Source organism: Bos javanicus, chromosome 1 (assembly GCF_032452875.1).
Source record: "Bos javanicus breed banteng chromosome 1, ARS-OSU_banteng_1.0, whole genome shotgun sequence".
Taxonomy (NCBI): domain Eukaryota; kingdom Metazoa; phylum Chordata; class Mammalia; order Artiodactyla; family Bovidae; genus Bos; species Bos javanicus.
In genome coordinates, this window is record NC_083868.1 from 46,207,507 (window position 1) to 46,223,300 (window position 15,794).

The 15,794-nt window shown below is 35.5% G+C and overlaps 1 protein-coding gene across 9 annotated transcripts in view; it reads right to left on the bottom strand.

Moving 5' to 3' along the window:
• The window catches only part of SENP7 (SUMO specific peptidase 7), a 171,947-nt gene that overhangs the window by 80,494 nt on the left and 75,659 nt on the right, over positions 1-15,794 (bottom strand). For 4 of the 9 annotated variants that reach the window (XM_061426761.1, XM_061426772.1, XM_061426786.1 and 1 more), the window contains 2 exons: positions 11,398-11,595; positions 2,060-2,254 (listed from right to left, as the gene is read on the bottom strand). The exons of 2 other annotated variants lie outside the window; for them this stretch is intronic. In XM_061426761.1, coding sequence (XP_061282745.1) covers positions 2,060-2,254; positions 11,398-11,595 — 393 coding nt within the window. The remainder of the gene's footprint in view (positions 1-2,059; positions 2,255-11,397; positions 11,596-15,794) is intronic. 3 more of the 9 variants (XM_061426811.1, XM_061426795.1, XM_061426801.1) reach the window with 2 other exon arrangements.

Consider the following 15,794-nt stretch of genomic DNA (forward strand, 5'->3'; position numbering starts at 1 on the left):
AGTGCAATTTTGTGGTAGTTTGAGCATTCTTTGGCATTGCCTTTCTTTGGGATTGGAATGAAAACTGACCTTTTCCTGTCCCGTGGCCACTGCTGAATTTTCCAAATTTCAGACACTCTATCAGATCTAATCCCTTGAATGTAATGTCAGTTCCATTGTATGTTACCACATAGTACTATGTAAGGGATTTGGTCTTAGTCACATAAGGCATTTTTCCTTAAACTCTGAGTTGTTATGGCAACAATCTTTAAGACTAGCTTTAAACCCAGAGCTGATGATTACACAACAAAACAACTCATCCTACTCCAGGGTATGATCTTCCTTAAGTTCTGTACTAATGATAATACAACAAAAATGTACCTTGCTTAAGAACATGTTTCTCCTTAACAAAACCTTATGACTAATCTTGTTATCTTGTGGGAGTGGGTCTGGTAAGACCTTTACAACCTTGAGACATTTTTTTGATTTACTGTTAATAACCAGCTCAACAAGTATACAGCTCCCTTGCTAAGACTAGTGATGGGGCACTCTCTGTCCCCCTTCCGATGTCTACATCAGAAGCTTTCTCTGTCCTTTTTCACTGTAATAAATCTTCTGCCACACAAAAGCTCTAAGTGATCAAGCCTGGTCTCTGATCCCAAAACTAAATCTTCTTCAGAGATCATGAATTCATGAATCTGGTATCATTCACTGTAAGCTACCAGTATCTCTCCTTAAGGAGCTCACTGTCTAGTATAGGATGAAGATATAAACACTTCTAGTGCAAAATGATAAAATACATTTCTACTACCTCTGATTATATATTAAATTTATTAGTAACTGGATAATGCCACTGAAACACTCTTTTTTATTTTCAGCAAATTCAGAAAAAGGATAAAGTTAACATTGTCACTGAGAATTCGCTAAGTAGAATCTAAGTGAAACAGAAAATATTCTCCAAAAGAAGAAAAATTCATAAAATTTATGTTAATAAGAAATAAACAGAATTTATAAAAACAGAATGTTATAAAGTAAGAAATTTATTATAGATACTTTAAAAGGTAACTATGAATACTCTTTAATGTAATTAGCCTTAAAAGAGAAATACAAACCAGAAGTTACTTTTGGATGATTAGGGGTAGAAAGGCAATTAAGATTGGATCAACAATTATTCACTCAGATCACAACTATTTATTGTACTGTTAGAAAGCAGAAAATAAAATAGAGTTTCACGGTAAATGAAAGTTAAAAGATCTAGTATTATGTACTAACTGACATCCCCAAGCTTTTTAACCACAATTTTTTTTTTTTTTAATTTACAACCACCATATGAGCCTCTCCTAGTACTTTGCTACAAAGTCGTTCAGTCATGCCCAGCTCTTTGTGACTGTATGCACTCTAGCCCACCAGGCTCCTGTGTCCATCGGATTCTCTAGGCAAGAATACTGGAGTGATTGCCATGCCCTCCTCCAAAGGATCTTCCCAACCCAGAGACTGAACCCTTGTCTCAGGCATCTCCTGCACTGGCAGGTGGGTTCTTTACCACCAGTGCTACCTGGCACTGCTGATTTCCATATTTCTTATTAATACAGTTAAGCTATGTACCAATTCAGCTACCTCATATCATTTTTTTGGTGAGGAATGCATACAATCACTCATTCAGCAGATGCTTAGTGACTAGGCAGTGTTCTAGAATCTGAGTATAAAAACAATAAAAAAGAAAAGAAGGGATGGATGGATCGATGGAGAAACAGATGGGTGGATAGGACAAAGAAAGATGAGGAACAGACATATGTCAGGGGAATGAATTTCAATTACACCAGAAAAGATGCAGTAGGTAACTAAATTTTCATTACAAGCCTACATCCATTTTCCCAAACACAAGTAGAATGATCAGTACTTTCTGAAACTGACTCTTAACTATGGGCTGCTGGTTCCCATAGCAACTCCAGTCACCAGGGGAGAAAAGTTAACACTAGTTATTTAGCAGTAACACATTTCTCAGGGGAGAACAGAAGAAGGCTCATGAGAATAAGTGCACAATTTATTTTATTTTGAGTAGAGTTATCACTAAACATACCTTTCAGATAAAAAGAAGTTCTTGTGAGGATTTAGATTTTGACAAGATTCTAGGCTGCCATCAGATGATGAAGAAAGCTGCTCTGATTGCAAGTTGTCTGTATCACCCAAATTGGCCTCAGTTACAGATGAGGTCTTTATGTATTTTCTTCCTAACTTCGTTCCCAGGACATTCGTCAATATAACTCTGGGTATCCTGTCATATAAAATAACAAACACTGTACTATACTGAAATTTGCAGTAAAAAAAATTCTAGGAAGTTGAAGTTTCAAACATTTTCAACTTAGCATAAACAATCTATTAGAATTATACCATCCTGGAAATCAACCCATAAATACTCAGTATTTTGGATGAACACTCTTTTTTTGTTTCTGGAAGTACTTACATCTTATAAACTGGCATAGATTGGCCTGCCACTATATGGCTTTAAGTATACTAGTGGATGCTATTGGAACTGCTTAAAATTTTAACCAATTTTTCTCAAAAAAAAAAAAAGGTTTTTCCTTTCCAGTAGTTATTAAAAATACAGAGACTACAAACCAATTCAAAAAAATCTTTATTCTCTTTCAACAGAACAGTCTTTGGTAAATAACAACATATTCATAATTGGCAAATGATAAATGCTAAATCCAACAAGAAAGACATCATTCAGACTGCATCTATAGTAATGACAGATTCCTTAAGAAAAACAGCACATATATTGATGGTAATAAATATGTTTTACATAATAGCATCAGGAAAAAGGGTCAACAAAATTAATGTTTAGAAAACTAAAGCATAATTTTTAAATTGGTGGGATTCATATAAAAACTAGTAATGCAAGCCTGGTATCTTCTTAAACAGAAGAGGATGGCCTAACCTTCCGTTTAGCCAGCTGTTATTATGAACAACTGATACTCGTTGCCATACCACAATGACGTCTTTAAAGCAAATACCTGACACTGAACTAACAGGCCTAGATCAAATTATTGTGATTTTTAAAATTTGTGTTAGCATTTTCTTTTAAGTTTTCCTATCTCCTGTTTATGAGATGTCCCCCCTGACTGTTACTTGCAGCACTTCACTGACATTTTGTGAGAAATAACAGATAACACCTAGAAAGGACCAAAGTACTTTTGTTTAAGTAAACAATGTGAGCTTCCCTGTACTCTGCTACATTTGCTATACCACTCAGAAGGAAGGGAAGGGAAGTCGCTCAGTCGTGTCCGACTCTTAGCGACCCCATGGACTGCAGCCTACCAGGCCCCTCCATCCATGGGATTCTCCAGGCAAGAACACTGGAGTGGGTTGCCATTTCCTTCTCCAATGCATGAAAGTGAAAAGTGAAAGGGAAATCACTCAGTCGTGTCCGACTCTTAGCGACCCCATGGACTATAGCCTACCAGGCTCCTCCGTCCGTGGGATTTTCCAGGCAAGAGAGGTACCCTTCAATTTTCACTACAGAATAGAAGCACTGTGTTCTTTTCACTATGTTCCAGACAATGAAGAATTTCAGATCCTAGGAGAAGTGTAAAATAATTCAGTCTCCCCTTTATTTTAAACATGAAGAACTCAAATCTCATAAAAGGTAAATGGTTGCCCAAGTATAAGCAACTCTAGCTCCTAGAAGAACCTAGGCTTTTGGGTTTTTTAAATTTTATTCCATTACACTGCATTTTCAATACTAACTTGCCACAGCATCCAGATAACTGAGTTTATCTGTAGATACTTTGCTGCTGCTGCTGCTAAGTCGCTTCAGTCGTGTCCGACTCTGTGTGACCCCAGAGATGGCAGCCCATGAGGCTCCCCAGTCCCTGAGATTCTCCAGGCAAGAACACTGGAGTGGGCTGCCATTTCCTTCTCCAATGCATGAAAGTGAAAGTGAAGTCGCTCAGTCGTGTCTGACCCTCAGCGACCCCATGGACTGCAGCCTACCAGGCTCCTCTGTCCATGGGATTTTCCAGGCAAGAGTACTGGAGTGGGGTGCCATTGCCTTCTCCGGTAGATACTTTAGGAATCCTTAAATATATCCATTTCCAGAACAACCTCCACAAAAAAGTACTGGGTTGATTAAGCAGTATATGATCTTAAACAAGGCTATGGTAAATACAACTCTCTGAACTCAAGAGTTTAAGTGAAGGAAGAAAGGAAATAAAGTAAGCCATTTAGCACAATCACGAATTGTGGAGAGTGAAGAACAAAGATATTTGTCTTTCTCCTCTCATGATTTAAGCCTCTAAGATTCCTATTTATTACTGTCTACTTTGTATATTTGATGCCTGACAGAACCCTCCTTAAAATCCTGGATTTGAAGTAGGAATGAAGACAACAAAAGACCAGTAAGGAGTTTCAATATTTCTTCTGACCTCACACTAGGAATTGCAGGTAAATGAATAAAGAAAACTCAACTGCAGTTCTCAATCTTTAGGGAGAATGTAGGATTATTAGAAGAGAAAATTTTATTCAAGTAAGAACTATTTTTCTTCAAATCAATCAGTTCAGTCGCTCAGTTGTGTCCAACTCTTTGCGACCCCATGGAATGCAGAATGCCAGGCAACTCCTGGAGCTTACTCAAACTCATGTCTATCAAGTCAGTGATGCCATCCAACCATCTCATTCTCTGTCGTCCCCTTAAATTTTACTTACTTTTAAGAGATGAGAGAATTTGATACACTAGTTAATAGCTCATTTTAAGAATTGATGATATACTCTTCATGTTCCCCTATCATTACTGAATTCTAAAATGTAGTTCATAACAAAATAATTCAAGAACTGTAGTATTTAAAATGTGGAGGATAGAAGAAGAAATATCCTCCCAAGAAAAAAATCAGCTATAATTCACTTGTTTAAATGCCTAACTATAGTAAGTTTAAGTACGTTTTTAAATGTTGAGTCCCTAAAGAAAGCTCCAAATAGGAGAGAAAAAGTCCATAGAAGGATAGTTCTCTACAAAGTACTGAAGAGAATAATCAGCAAAAATAAGCAAACAAAAAAATGTACAAATATCAGCAAGGAAAAGAATAATTATAAAGATTAGAATTCTCTTTTGAATAACAAATGATCATTCTATTCTATTATGGTTTGTTTTGCTGCTAGATTGTTGAAGAAAGAAAAATCAGAGCTATGAAAAAAGAACCTTAGAAGGTAAGTAAGAATTTTTAAGCTAAACAAATAGTTTAAAACTCTTTCCAAGAAGAGAAAAATTTGAAAATTCCCCCAAAACCCATTTGAAAAGATTATACACGAATCTACAATAGAAGCCACAGCTCTAAAGTACAAAAGCCCTAAAGGGCTCTGAAGCCACCAGAAGGCTCAAGGAGCTAACTTAGTATGTCTACCATGGCAAGTAAGCCAGAAAGAAAAACACCAGTACAGTATACTAACGCATATATATGGAATTTAGAAAGATGGTAACGATAACCCTGTATGTGAGACAGCAAAAGAGACACAGATGTATAGAACAGTCTTTTGGACTCTGTGGGAGAGGGAAAGGGTGGGATGATTTGGGAGAATGGCATTGAAACATGTATAATATCATATATGAAATGAATCACCAGTCCAGGTTCGATGCATGATACAGGATGCTCGGGGCTGGTGCACTGGGATGACCCAGAGGGATGGTATGGGGAGGGAGGGGGTTCAGGATGAGGAACACGTGTGCACCCATGGTGGATTCATGTTGATGTATGGCAAAACCAATACAATACTGTAAAGTAATTAGCCTCGAATTAAAATAAATAAATTTAAATTTAAAAAAATAAATAAATAAAACACTTTGGCCATTTAAAAAAAAGGAAAGCATTCTACTACTGTGAACAAATGCCACAAGAAAAAAATTAAAAATAAGAATATTTAAAGGTTAATGAATTCAATATCATGTAAAATATGTAATAAAGTCTAATCCCTACTTTACTTATGAAAAAAAATTAAAGGTCAGAAAAATGAAAAGCAGTATGGGCACAGAGTTAGTTAAGAGCAAGGACTTTGGAGTGAAACACAGGTTGAAGTGTTTCAACTTCAACTAGTAATTATATAACCTTAGGTTGGGTACTTACCATAATTTATGCCTATTATCACTGATCTCCTCATCGCTAAGATGTGGAGAATAGTAATATCTACCTTAAAAATGATTAAGATTAAATGAAATAAAAGATGTAAAGCAATTAGCACAAGTCCTGGCACACAGTCAATTTATAATAAATGGAAGCTCACTTTAATCTACCTATTATTGAAGTCTTCCCCAAACTTATAAATTATCTTTTCAATTAGCATTTAATTGTCATAATTTATCATGCTCTGCTCTGCAATCTTAATGAAAACATCTTCTTAGAAAAGCATATAATTAAATAGTTAGCAATATCTATAGTACTCCTAGCTCTTCATAACACACACCATAGCCCAAACATCTTTCTTTAATTATTTACAACTTAATGTAATTTGGGTACCTTGAAGAAACAGAGTTTTGTGTGACAACCTTACAGAATACAAATGTATAAAGTGATAACTAAGTTCATAATATCTAAAATGCCTTTTGGTATACAATTTATAAATTAGCACTACCATGGAAATTCTAGGGCTAGCCAGCAGTACAAAAGATTCTGAATGTTAACAAGAAATATGTAAAAGTGTATACTTCATCTCTTATACTATCTCAACACAGCAGGAAGGACTGAAAGTTGCCATTTCACACAGTCTATCCAATTTTTTTCTCAAGTATGCAAACAGTATCAGTAAGTAAAACAGATTCAATTTTACTTACTAATATTATGAAAGTGAAAGTTTTAAGTCACTCAGTTGTGTCCGACTCTTTGTAACCCTATGGACAGTAGCCTGCCAGGCTCCTCGGTCCATGGAATTCTCCAGGCAAGAATACTGGAGTGGGTAGTCATTCCCTTCTCCAGGTGATTGTCCCGACCCAGGGATTGAACGTAGGTCTCCTACATTGCAGGCAGATTCTTTACCGTTCGAGCCACCAGGAAAGCCATGTTGAAAGCACATTTCAAAACATAATATGCTAAACCAAAGAACCAAATTTTGTAACAGTGAAATGAAGCAGAAAGTATACTGGCCTGAGAAATAATATCATTTATTGAATGTGTCTCTATACACATTCTGGTCCTTAACTGTTTCAATTACAAATTGTGAGTTCCACCCCACAGATAAGTAGCAAGGTAAATATAAGACTGAAATAAAAAATGGGAGAAAACTGAAAATCTGATAGGAGCTATTAAGATATCCTTGATGTTAAGAGCAAATTTTTAAAGAAATGGAACCCTTGTTGATAGATAACATAATTGCATCTGGCATTAAAGCTATAAATAACAAGTAAAAAAATAACAATACTAATTTAGTTTTTATTTTGCTACAATTTAGATGAACATTTTGCTAAAATTGTGCTGTGGCATTTAATAGGGTTTCTATAAATCTATTCTTATCCCAGATGGTATCATTCAAAGTATTACTTTCTAAATCAGTTTAAGCTACATAAATTTTTTTTTAATTTTTCAATTACCTTCTTAAAATAATATACAAATTTTCTAAATTTACCCTTTTCTTTTACTAAGCAATATTGTAAGTGAATAAAGTATCACTCAACTAAACCATTGCTGGCTTAAATAAGTCTTAAGGTTACAGGAATACCAGGGTGTCCAAAAAGTCATACCATCACAATATCTGGAATATGTAATTTTTTTAAACTCCAAACATATATAAACTTAAGAAAAACACGGATAAATATAATTACACCATTTAGGGAAATCCCAAGAACCAGGAGTTAACTTTTTTTAACAGAATATTGTACACTGTCCCAGTATTTCTCTAATAATCTCTGGTGTTAATCAATGAAGACAAGATAAAGATGGTTTACCTCCTCAAAAGTTTTGCACGTATCTCCCACTAGGTTCTTTCTTGCCTACTGACCAAGGCTTATAAAGATCTGGAAATATTCTCCCAGGAAAACAGATATGAACCACATATGGAGATAAAACCTAAACTAAAATATGGTTTATTTATTTTAAAAGATATGTGTGTATCCCACATACTGCTAGCTTGACATTTCTAAAACTCTTGACTCGTTCCTTCATTATTTAATAAGACTGATTGGGATCACATATTTTCTGTTTTTCTTCTCAACTTTATCCAGAAATTAAAAGGCTAAAATGTCTTCATTAAAGGGCAACATACTTAGATCACTACCTTTAGATCCCAGAATGTGCTTTTCTGTACATCTGAAACTATTACAATGTTGTAAATCAACTATATGCCAATATAAAATTTTAAAATTACTTAAAAATAAGTAGACAAAACTTTTAAAAAGTAAAAAAAAAAAAAAGAAGCCATTGCTGGGAATGAATAAGTAATTTTGGTTTACTCGGTAGTTAAATTTTAAGTTAAAATTAAGAACCAAACCTAAGTTTTTCTTCCTTTCATCTTTCTGAAATAATGACATCTTAGCCAAGTAAAATGAAAATAAGACAAACAGTATCATGTCAAAGTTAAGCAAAGTCTGAAGAAAGTCTAAGTCTCCTATTCTAGATAGCAAGTTCCACACAGAAAACATCTATCCAAACCTATACCCTAAACAGCTCTCCAATTTTCTTATTTGAAGCTTATAATACCTCTTTTCCTGTCTGAGACCAAAATTACAGAGCAGATCATTGGTTTGGGTGGAGGAAAAGACATTTCAATCAAAGAGACTGGAACTGCTAAGTAATCTCAGCAAACGTTTATCGAGAATTCAGTATGTGCCCAGAACTGTGTAAGGAAAAAATAATAAAACATAGTCTCTGCCCTTATGAAGCTTATAGTAAGGGAGGCAGAGAAATCACATTAAATGTTATGGGTGCTATGATACAGAAAAGGCAGCTTTCCCAAAGAGATCAAAGAAAGATGTGGCAGCTGGAATTGAAGAAGGCTTCCCAAGAAGATGGAAATGAGTTCAGTGTTAAAGACCAATATCAGTCAATAAATGGGAAAAGGAAATTTTTCCCAAGATAAGAGGACAAAAAGCTCAGAGGTATAAAACAACATTATACATTCAGTGAGCTACCAGCAGTTCCTTAATTCTAAAGCACAGTACTGAATGTGGAAGAGTAGACAGACACAAGGCTAGAGACAATCAAGGTGCAATAATTATGGACGTTGTAATGCCAAGGTAAAGAGTTCGAACTTTAACCTAAAGATTATCTGGAGCCACAGAAAGATGTTAAATAGCAGAGTGACACATAACATCTTCATACTTCAGCAAAAATATGGTGAAATAATGAAGACGAAAAAAAAGACTATGCACAGGAAGCCCAATAAAATTACGATCAGAGTAATAAAGGCACAAAGTTATCAGGGTTTGAACTGGGGCAGTGGTGAGAAAGAGGAAGAAAAGATCATTTGAAGACAGATTTAGGAGGCAAAAATAACTAGACTTGATAAATGATTAGATACAAAGAGTAAGGGAAAAACAGGAGCCAGGACAATTTCTAAGTTCTAATGCAAAGAACTAAGTGTGAAAAGGAGTCATATATTCAGACAGGGAGAAGACAGGAAAAAAGGAACAAGTCTGAAAACAAAGATGATTTACTCACTTTGAAACAAGCTAAACCTAAGACACCTGGAGCTGAGGGGAAGGTCTGGACTAAGTGGCAGCTCATCTGAGTAAGGGAACAGAAACACACATACACAGTAAAAAAACGAATTAGAATCTTATTGGGACTCTATTTCACATTATATTTAAGTTTCCTGAACACATAATCTAGCTGCTAACAATTTCTGGTAAGAAAAACTATTCTGGGGGATGACGCATTACACTGTTCTCCTCACACTGTTCTAATTCAAAAAGATCAGACATGGGATGAGGGGATGGATGTCATCTGGAGGAGAGCTGGAGCTTCTTCTCAAAAGAACCAAAGGGATTGGAAGGCCCATCCCTTTAAGCAGCCCCCTTTATTTAGATCTATCAGCACAGTAAAGGAATAGCTCACCTGTACTAAGAAAGAAAACCGCTGTACTTCAGGACAATGAGAGTAAATTGCTTCTTCATAAATTACTAAAGCTAAGTGTCTAAGATTTTGTGTGCTTTAGAAAATTTAATTTACATCAGGTATGATATAGTACGGGAATTCTTGTTATATAGCTTTTTATGTTATTGCATTTTTTAAAAGAAGTGTCCTTTAAAAAAAAAAAGTACTGCACAACACTATGTTCAAATGTTGTGACAGAGTTCTACTTTAGTTTTTAAAGTAATTGTGCTGAAAGTCACCAAGTTTCAGCTGGATCTTGGCTTAAAGCACTTATAAATTGTTATCCAGGGACTTCCTTGGTGTTCCAGTGGCTAAGACTGCGCTCCCAGTGCAAGGGGCCTGATTAAATTCTTGATCAGGGAACTATATCCCACATGCCATAACTAAGACCCAGCACAGCCAAATAAATGGATAAAAAATATTAAAAATATTGCTAAAAAAAAATTGCCATTAAGGTTACAGACCAAATAATCAAAGCACCATCTAGCTAATGGCATGCTATTCTAATTGAAACTAAATACTTCCCCTAAAAAAATAATTCACTTAAGGGTTAAAACTGTAAATGGAAATACATTTAAAACATTATGTTATAGGTCAAAAATTCCCAAAGCTAATTTCTAATTTTTAGTCCCAAACTTCACATACAATTTAAAAAATATATATATAGAACAAAACAGGTCTTGTTAGCTTTCAAAATTAAACTGCATATTTATTATTAAAAATCTGGGAGTAATAATTCAAAATCATCTCCTGTTTTTTAAATGCATGTAAAATATAAGAAAGCTCACAAAATAAAAAGTGGTAAGGACCTAGATTAAATAATATTTAAAAGTTATGTTAAAGATACTTGGCATGCTGCAGTCCAGGGAGTCACAAAGAGTCAGATGCAACTAAGCAACTAAACACCAACAAATGATAAGAAGCAGAAAATTTAAAAGATCCATAGATAGACAGACATTTTTTTTTTCTTTTCATCTTTAACATACCTTTGAGATAATATTTAGGTCCTTACCTAACAAAATCTAGGTCCTCATCTACCTGTCTATATCTAGTTCTTCATTTTATATACGTGAATCTCTAAAAATATGTATATGTGAATCAAATTATTAAGTTAAATGTACTAAGAATATTATTTGTTTTTAAAAATAATTCTAACCCAATTGATTAAACAAAATGTAGAGTCATTAACTTTGTAAATTAAGATTGTCAGCTTTAAGATTTGAGGGAGTTACACGTGTATATGCCGATTTTCTTAAGGATCATTTCCAACAATCTTATTTTTAAGATCATTGGACTTAAAGTACTTCCAGTGCAGTAAGCTGAACAAAATCAATACTGAACAACATACCTTTCAGATAAATTAAGGCTTTGGTGAAGAGGTTCTAATTTTTGACATGTCTCTAGGCTGTCAACAGATGTCGAAGGCAATGAGTCAGACTGCACCTTGTTGGCATCACATAAATTAGCATCGTTTCTAGGTAGGGTCTTTCTGAATTTTCGTCCTAAATCCGTCCATAGGACATTCGTCAACATAACTTTGAGTTGCCTGTTATACACATAAATAATTAATACATACAGTACTAAATATTATATAATAACATGTATTCATCACAAATTATAACAAATGAAAACCTTCAGGAATTCTAATTCAGTTCTTCAAGCAATTAACCAGAGTAGTAAATACCATAACAAAAAAAATCTGCCTAACCATTCTCAAATATACATGAAAAACTAAAGCACATTTCACTTAAATTGGGATTTCCTTCAGAATTCTGTCTGAAATACTACAATTGTGGTCACACACATGCACAGCTGTTGGGATTCCTGGTAACTAATCTGTGCTTACCCACACTATCCGTGGAACAATATTCATTTGCACATCACCTCACAAAGGCAACCACTTCCTGCATTACAAATGAGTTCTTAGTTTAGTATTTGTTGATTTGGAAACATAATTAAACCTAAAGATAACAGTACATCATCTACAGTCTTAACTCTATATAGTCTTAAGACACATTTAGGTTTACCTTATTTCTAAAAATAGGTCAACTTAAAACACTGTATGTATACCAATTTCAAAAGTAAAACTGATAAATCCAAGCACTGTCAGCTTTTTGCCTCATTATATTTTGCCCATTACTCATTTAACAAATCTTTGTACCAATGATACTTGGAGAACTGTGTTCAGTTCTTGAACCATGAAACACAGTACTGTGAACAGGCTACCAAGTTGATGTAAAACAATGTCAAATGAAGAATTGTGGGAAGAATTGAAAATGTTTAATTAGAAGAGTGTCTATTCTACTCCCTAGTATCAGTTTTAGACCCTTTTTGTTCAACAAAAGTAAGAATATTAAGAAACAGAAAGCAGTGTTTGTGTATGTTTAAGATAAAACATGTCAAAGAAATGACTTGTTTGCACCTGCCCCTTGGGGCTGTATCTTCAGATCATCTAGTAGAAGAAGTGGGAGCTGCTGCTTCTTCCAAGGAGCCACTACAGAAAGCACTTACAGATTTTAGGATTATCATTAAACAATAAAAAGATGAGAGACATTGCTCTGAATGAATAAAAGTTCATTCTTCATCCAACAAATACTTACCAAATACCTTCTAGCAAAACAATTGGCAACAAACAAAACAATTACAGTTCCTGCCTTTGTGGAGGTTACATTTCAAGGAAGAATTATCCAATTAGCTATTTAATTACAACTGTAATGAGCAATATGAACAAAAAGTACAGATGCTGCATTTCTACTGAACCAGATAAGGGAAGTTTTACTAAGAATATGACTTTTACTGAAGTTGAAACTATCCAAAGGAAACAAGTGGAAAATGAAGAGCGGTTCAAAAAGGAGTATAAAATGTAAATGCTCAGACATGAGGAAAGTTTGTTCAAGAAAATTAAAGGACTTACCTGGCTCAAGTGCTTAGAATGAAGAGGAAATTTGTATAAAGATGGGCAGTTAGGCAGAACTGTGTGGATTATATTGAGGATTTGAAACTTTAATGTCAACAACAGTATCAATCCCCTAGTTTTAATAAAAGAATGATGATATCATAGCTGTATTTTTAAAAAGATGACTTTGATCTTTTGTGAAGAATAAAGAAAACATGAAGAGAAAAAATAATGAATTTACAGAGGTGATGGTGACTTAGGGATAATTTAATGGAATGGTGGGAGCAGAAACAGGAAAGAAGAAAAGGGACATGGATACAGCAAATGTAGGCAGTTGACACAGAGCTATGAAAGGGGGATACAGGACAAGCTGCTGCTACTGCTAAGTCGCTTCAGTCATGTCTGACTCTGTGCAACCCCATAGACAGCAGCCTACCAGGCTCCCCCGTCCCTGGGATTCTCCAGGCAAGAACACAGGAGTGGGTTGCCATTTCCTTCTCCAATGCATGAATGTGAAAAGTGAAAGTGAAGTCACCCAGTCATGTCCGACTCTTTGCGATCCCATGGACTGCAGCCCACCAGGCTCATCCGTCCATGGTATTTTCCAGGCAAGAGTACTGGAGTGGGGCGCCATTGCCTTCTCCGATATAGGACAAGGACTGAGGATAAATGTAAGATTCAAGATAGGTCTTCTGAGTTAATTATTGGTTACTTAGCTTAAGATTGAAAATATTTGTGTAAGTTTAAGTGCTTACGGGAAAGAGTTCAACAAAGTAGGAGACGTTGATGATACAGGAGACAGAATAATTAACATTATAATTAAGTTTCTTAAGAAGTGGCATAAACAGAGCTAGTATTTATTGAACATGCACGATATACCAGAAACTACGCTAAGCCCTTTATAATGCTTTACTTCATTTAATCCTCACAACTAATCCATGAGGTCAAAGCTATGGTTTTTCCAGTAGTCATGTATGGATTTGAGAGTTGGACCATAAAGAAGACTGAGTGCCGAAGAATTGATGCTTTTGAATTGTGGTGTTGGAGAAGACTCTTGACAGTATCTTGGATTGCAAAGAGATCAAACCAGTCAATCCTAAAGGAAATCAATCCTGAATATTCATTGGAAAGACTGATGCTGAAGCTCAGTCCTTTGGCCTGAGCTCCAGTACTTTGGCCACCTGATGTAAAGAGCCAACTCATTAGAAATGACCCTGATGCTGGGAAAGACTAAAGGCAGGAGGAGAAGGGGATGACAGAGAATGAGATGGCTGGATGGCACCACCAACTCAATGGACATGAGTTTGACCAAGCTTCAGGAGATGGTGAAGGACAGGGAAGCCTGGCGTGCTGCAGTCCATGGGGTCACAAAGAGTCAGACACGACTGAGCAACTGAACACCAACAACTCCATGAGGTACAAAGGTAACTATTCTTCTGTAACTGAGAAGACCAAGACAGAATGATTAATAACTTGGCCCACAGTAAAATGGGTTGAATAGTGAGAGTGGGATCCAGAGCCACACACTCTCAACTCTGTTGACAGCACTCTTAACTGCTCCACTGTGCTGATTTATGATGGCCTTCTTCCAGAAACCAAGATCATTTTTTCAGAGTAATATGAAAGGTAAAGGAATACAGGGTTGAGGAGAGAAAAGGCTTCAAATCTTCATTGTGTAGAGGGGGAACACAAGACGACTAGCAAAACACGGTACGATTATCTTGGGATTGAGAAATCCAGTAAGATTAATAATTATGAATTTATAATGCCACAAACATACTCTGTTTTGTCATTTTTTTCCCATTAGTGCTCAGCCACCTTGATGTCAGCACAATGCAAACAGATAATCAGGTTCACAAACAATTATTAATTATGAAGGAAAAAGGCATCTTTGTAACTAAACATCTGTCAGCTAGCACCTTAACCAAGTGGTCAAAGATAAGGCTACCAACAGTGGGACAAGGAGATATTATGTATCCTCTGATATGACACAATAAGCAAATGACATCAGCTAGGAAGCATTCTTGCCAAAAATGTAACATGGACCTAATCATAAGGCCAAACCTAGACAAATTTTTAAAATCTAGTATATAAGACATCTTACGAGACAACTGGCCTGAGCTCTTCAAAAAAGTCAGTGTCATGGTTTAAGAGGGTGAAGAGATGGTGGGATTATTCTAAGATTAAGAGACTAATGAGACATAAAAACCAAAAAATATAATGCATGAACCTCAATTTGATCCTAGATTTTAAAAAAAAAAAAAGACATCTTGGAGACATTTAGAGAATTCTGATTCTAGATTTTACATGAGATGATAATATGAAATTATTATAGGGATTTCTTTGGTGGTCCAGAGATTAAGAGTCCACCATGCAGTACAGGGGATGAGGGTTGGATCCCTGGTCAGGGAACTAAGGTCCCACATGCCATGGAGCAAATAAGCCCACATGTCGCCCTAGTCAGGTTTCTGTGTACCATAACTACTGAAGGCCACACAGAGCAACTATTGAGCCCGTGTGCAGCAACTGGAGAGTCTGTGCACTATAACCAAAGATCCCACATGATGCAATGAAGACCAGGTGTGCCACAACTAAGACTCGACAAGCCAAATAAATAAAGTAAATATTTTTAATGTAATTAAAAGCCAAAAATGATATTAAAAAAGAAATTAGTATAAATCTTCTTCATGATGTATTGTGGTTATCATGTAAAAGAATTCCTTGTTTTTAAGAAGTACAGACTAAAGTATTCAAAGGTAAAGTGCCTGATGTCTGTGACTTATTCTCAAATAGTTCTGGAAAAAGTGTATGTGAATGTGCATATGTGATATGCACTTAAATATATGAAT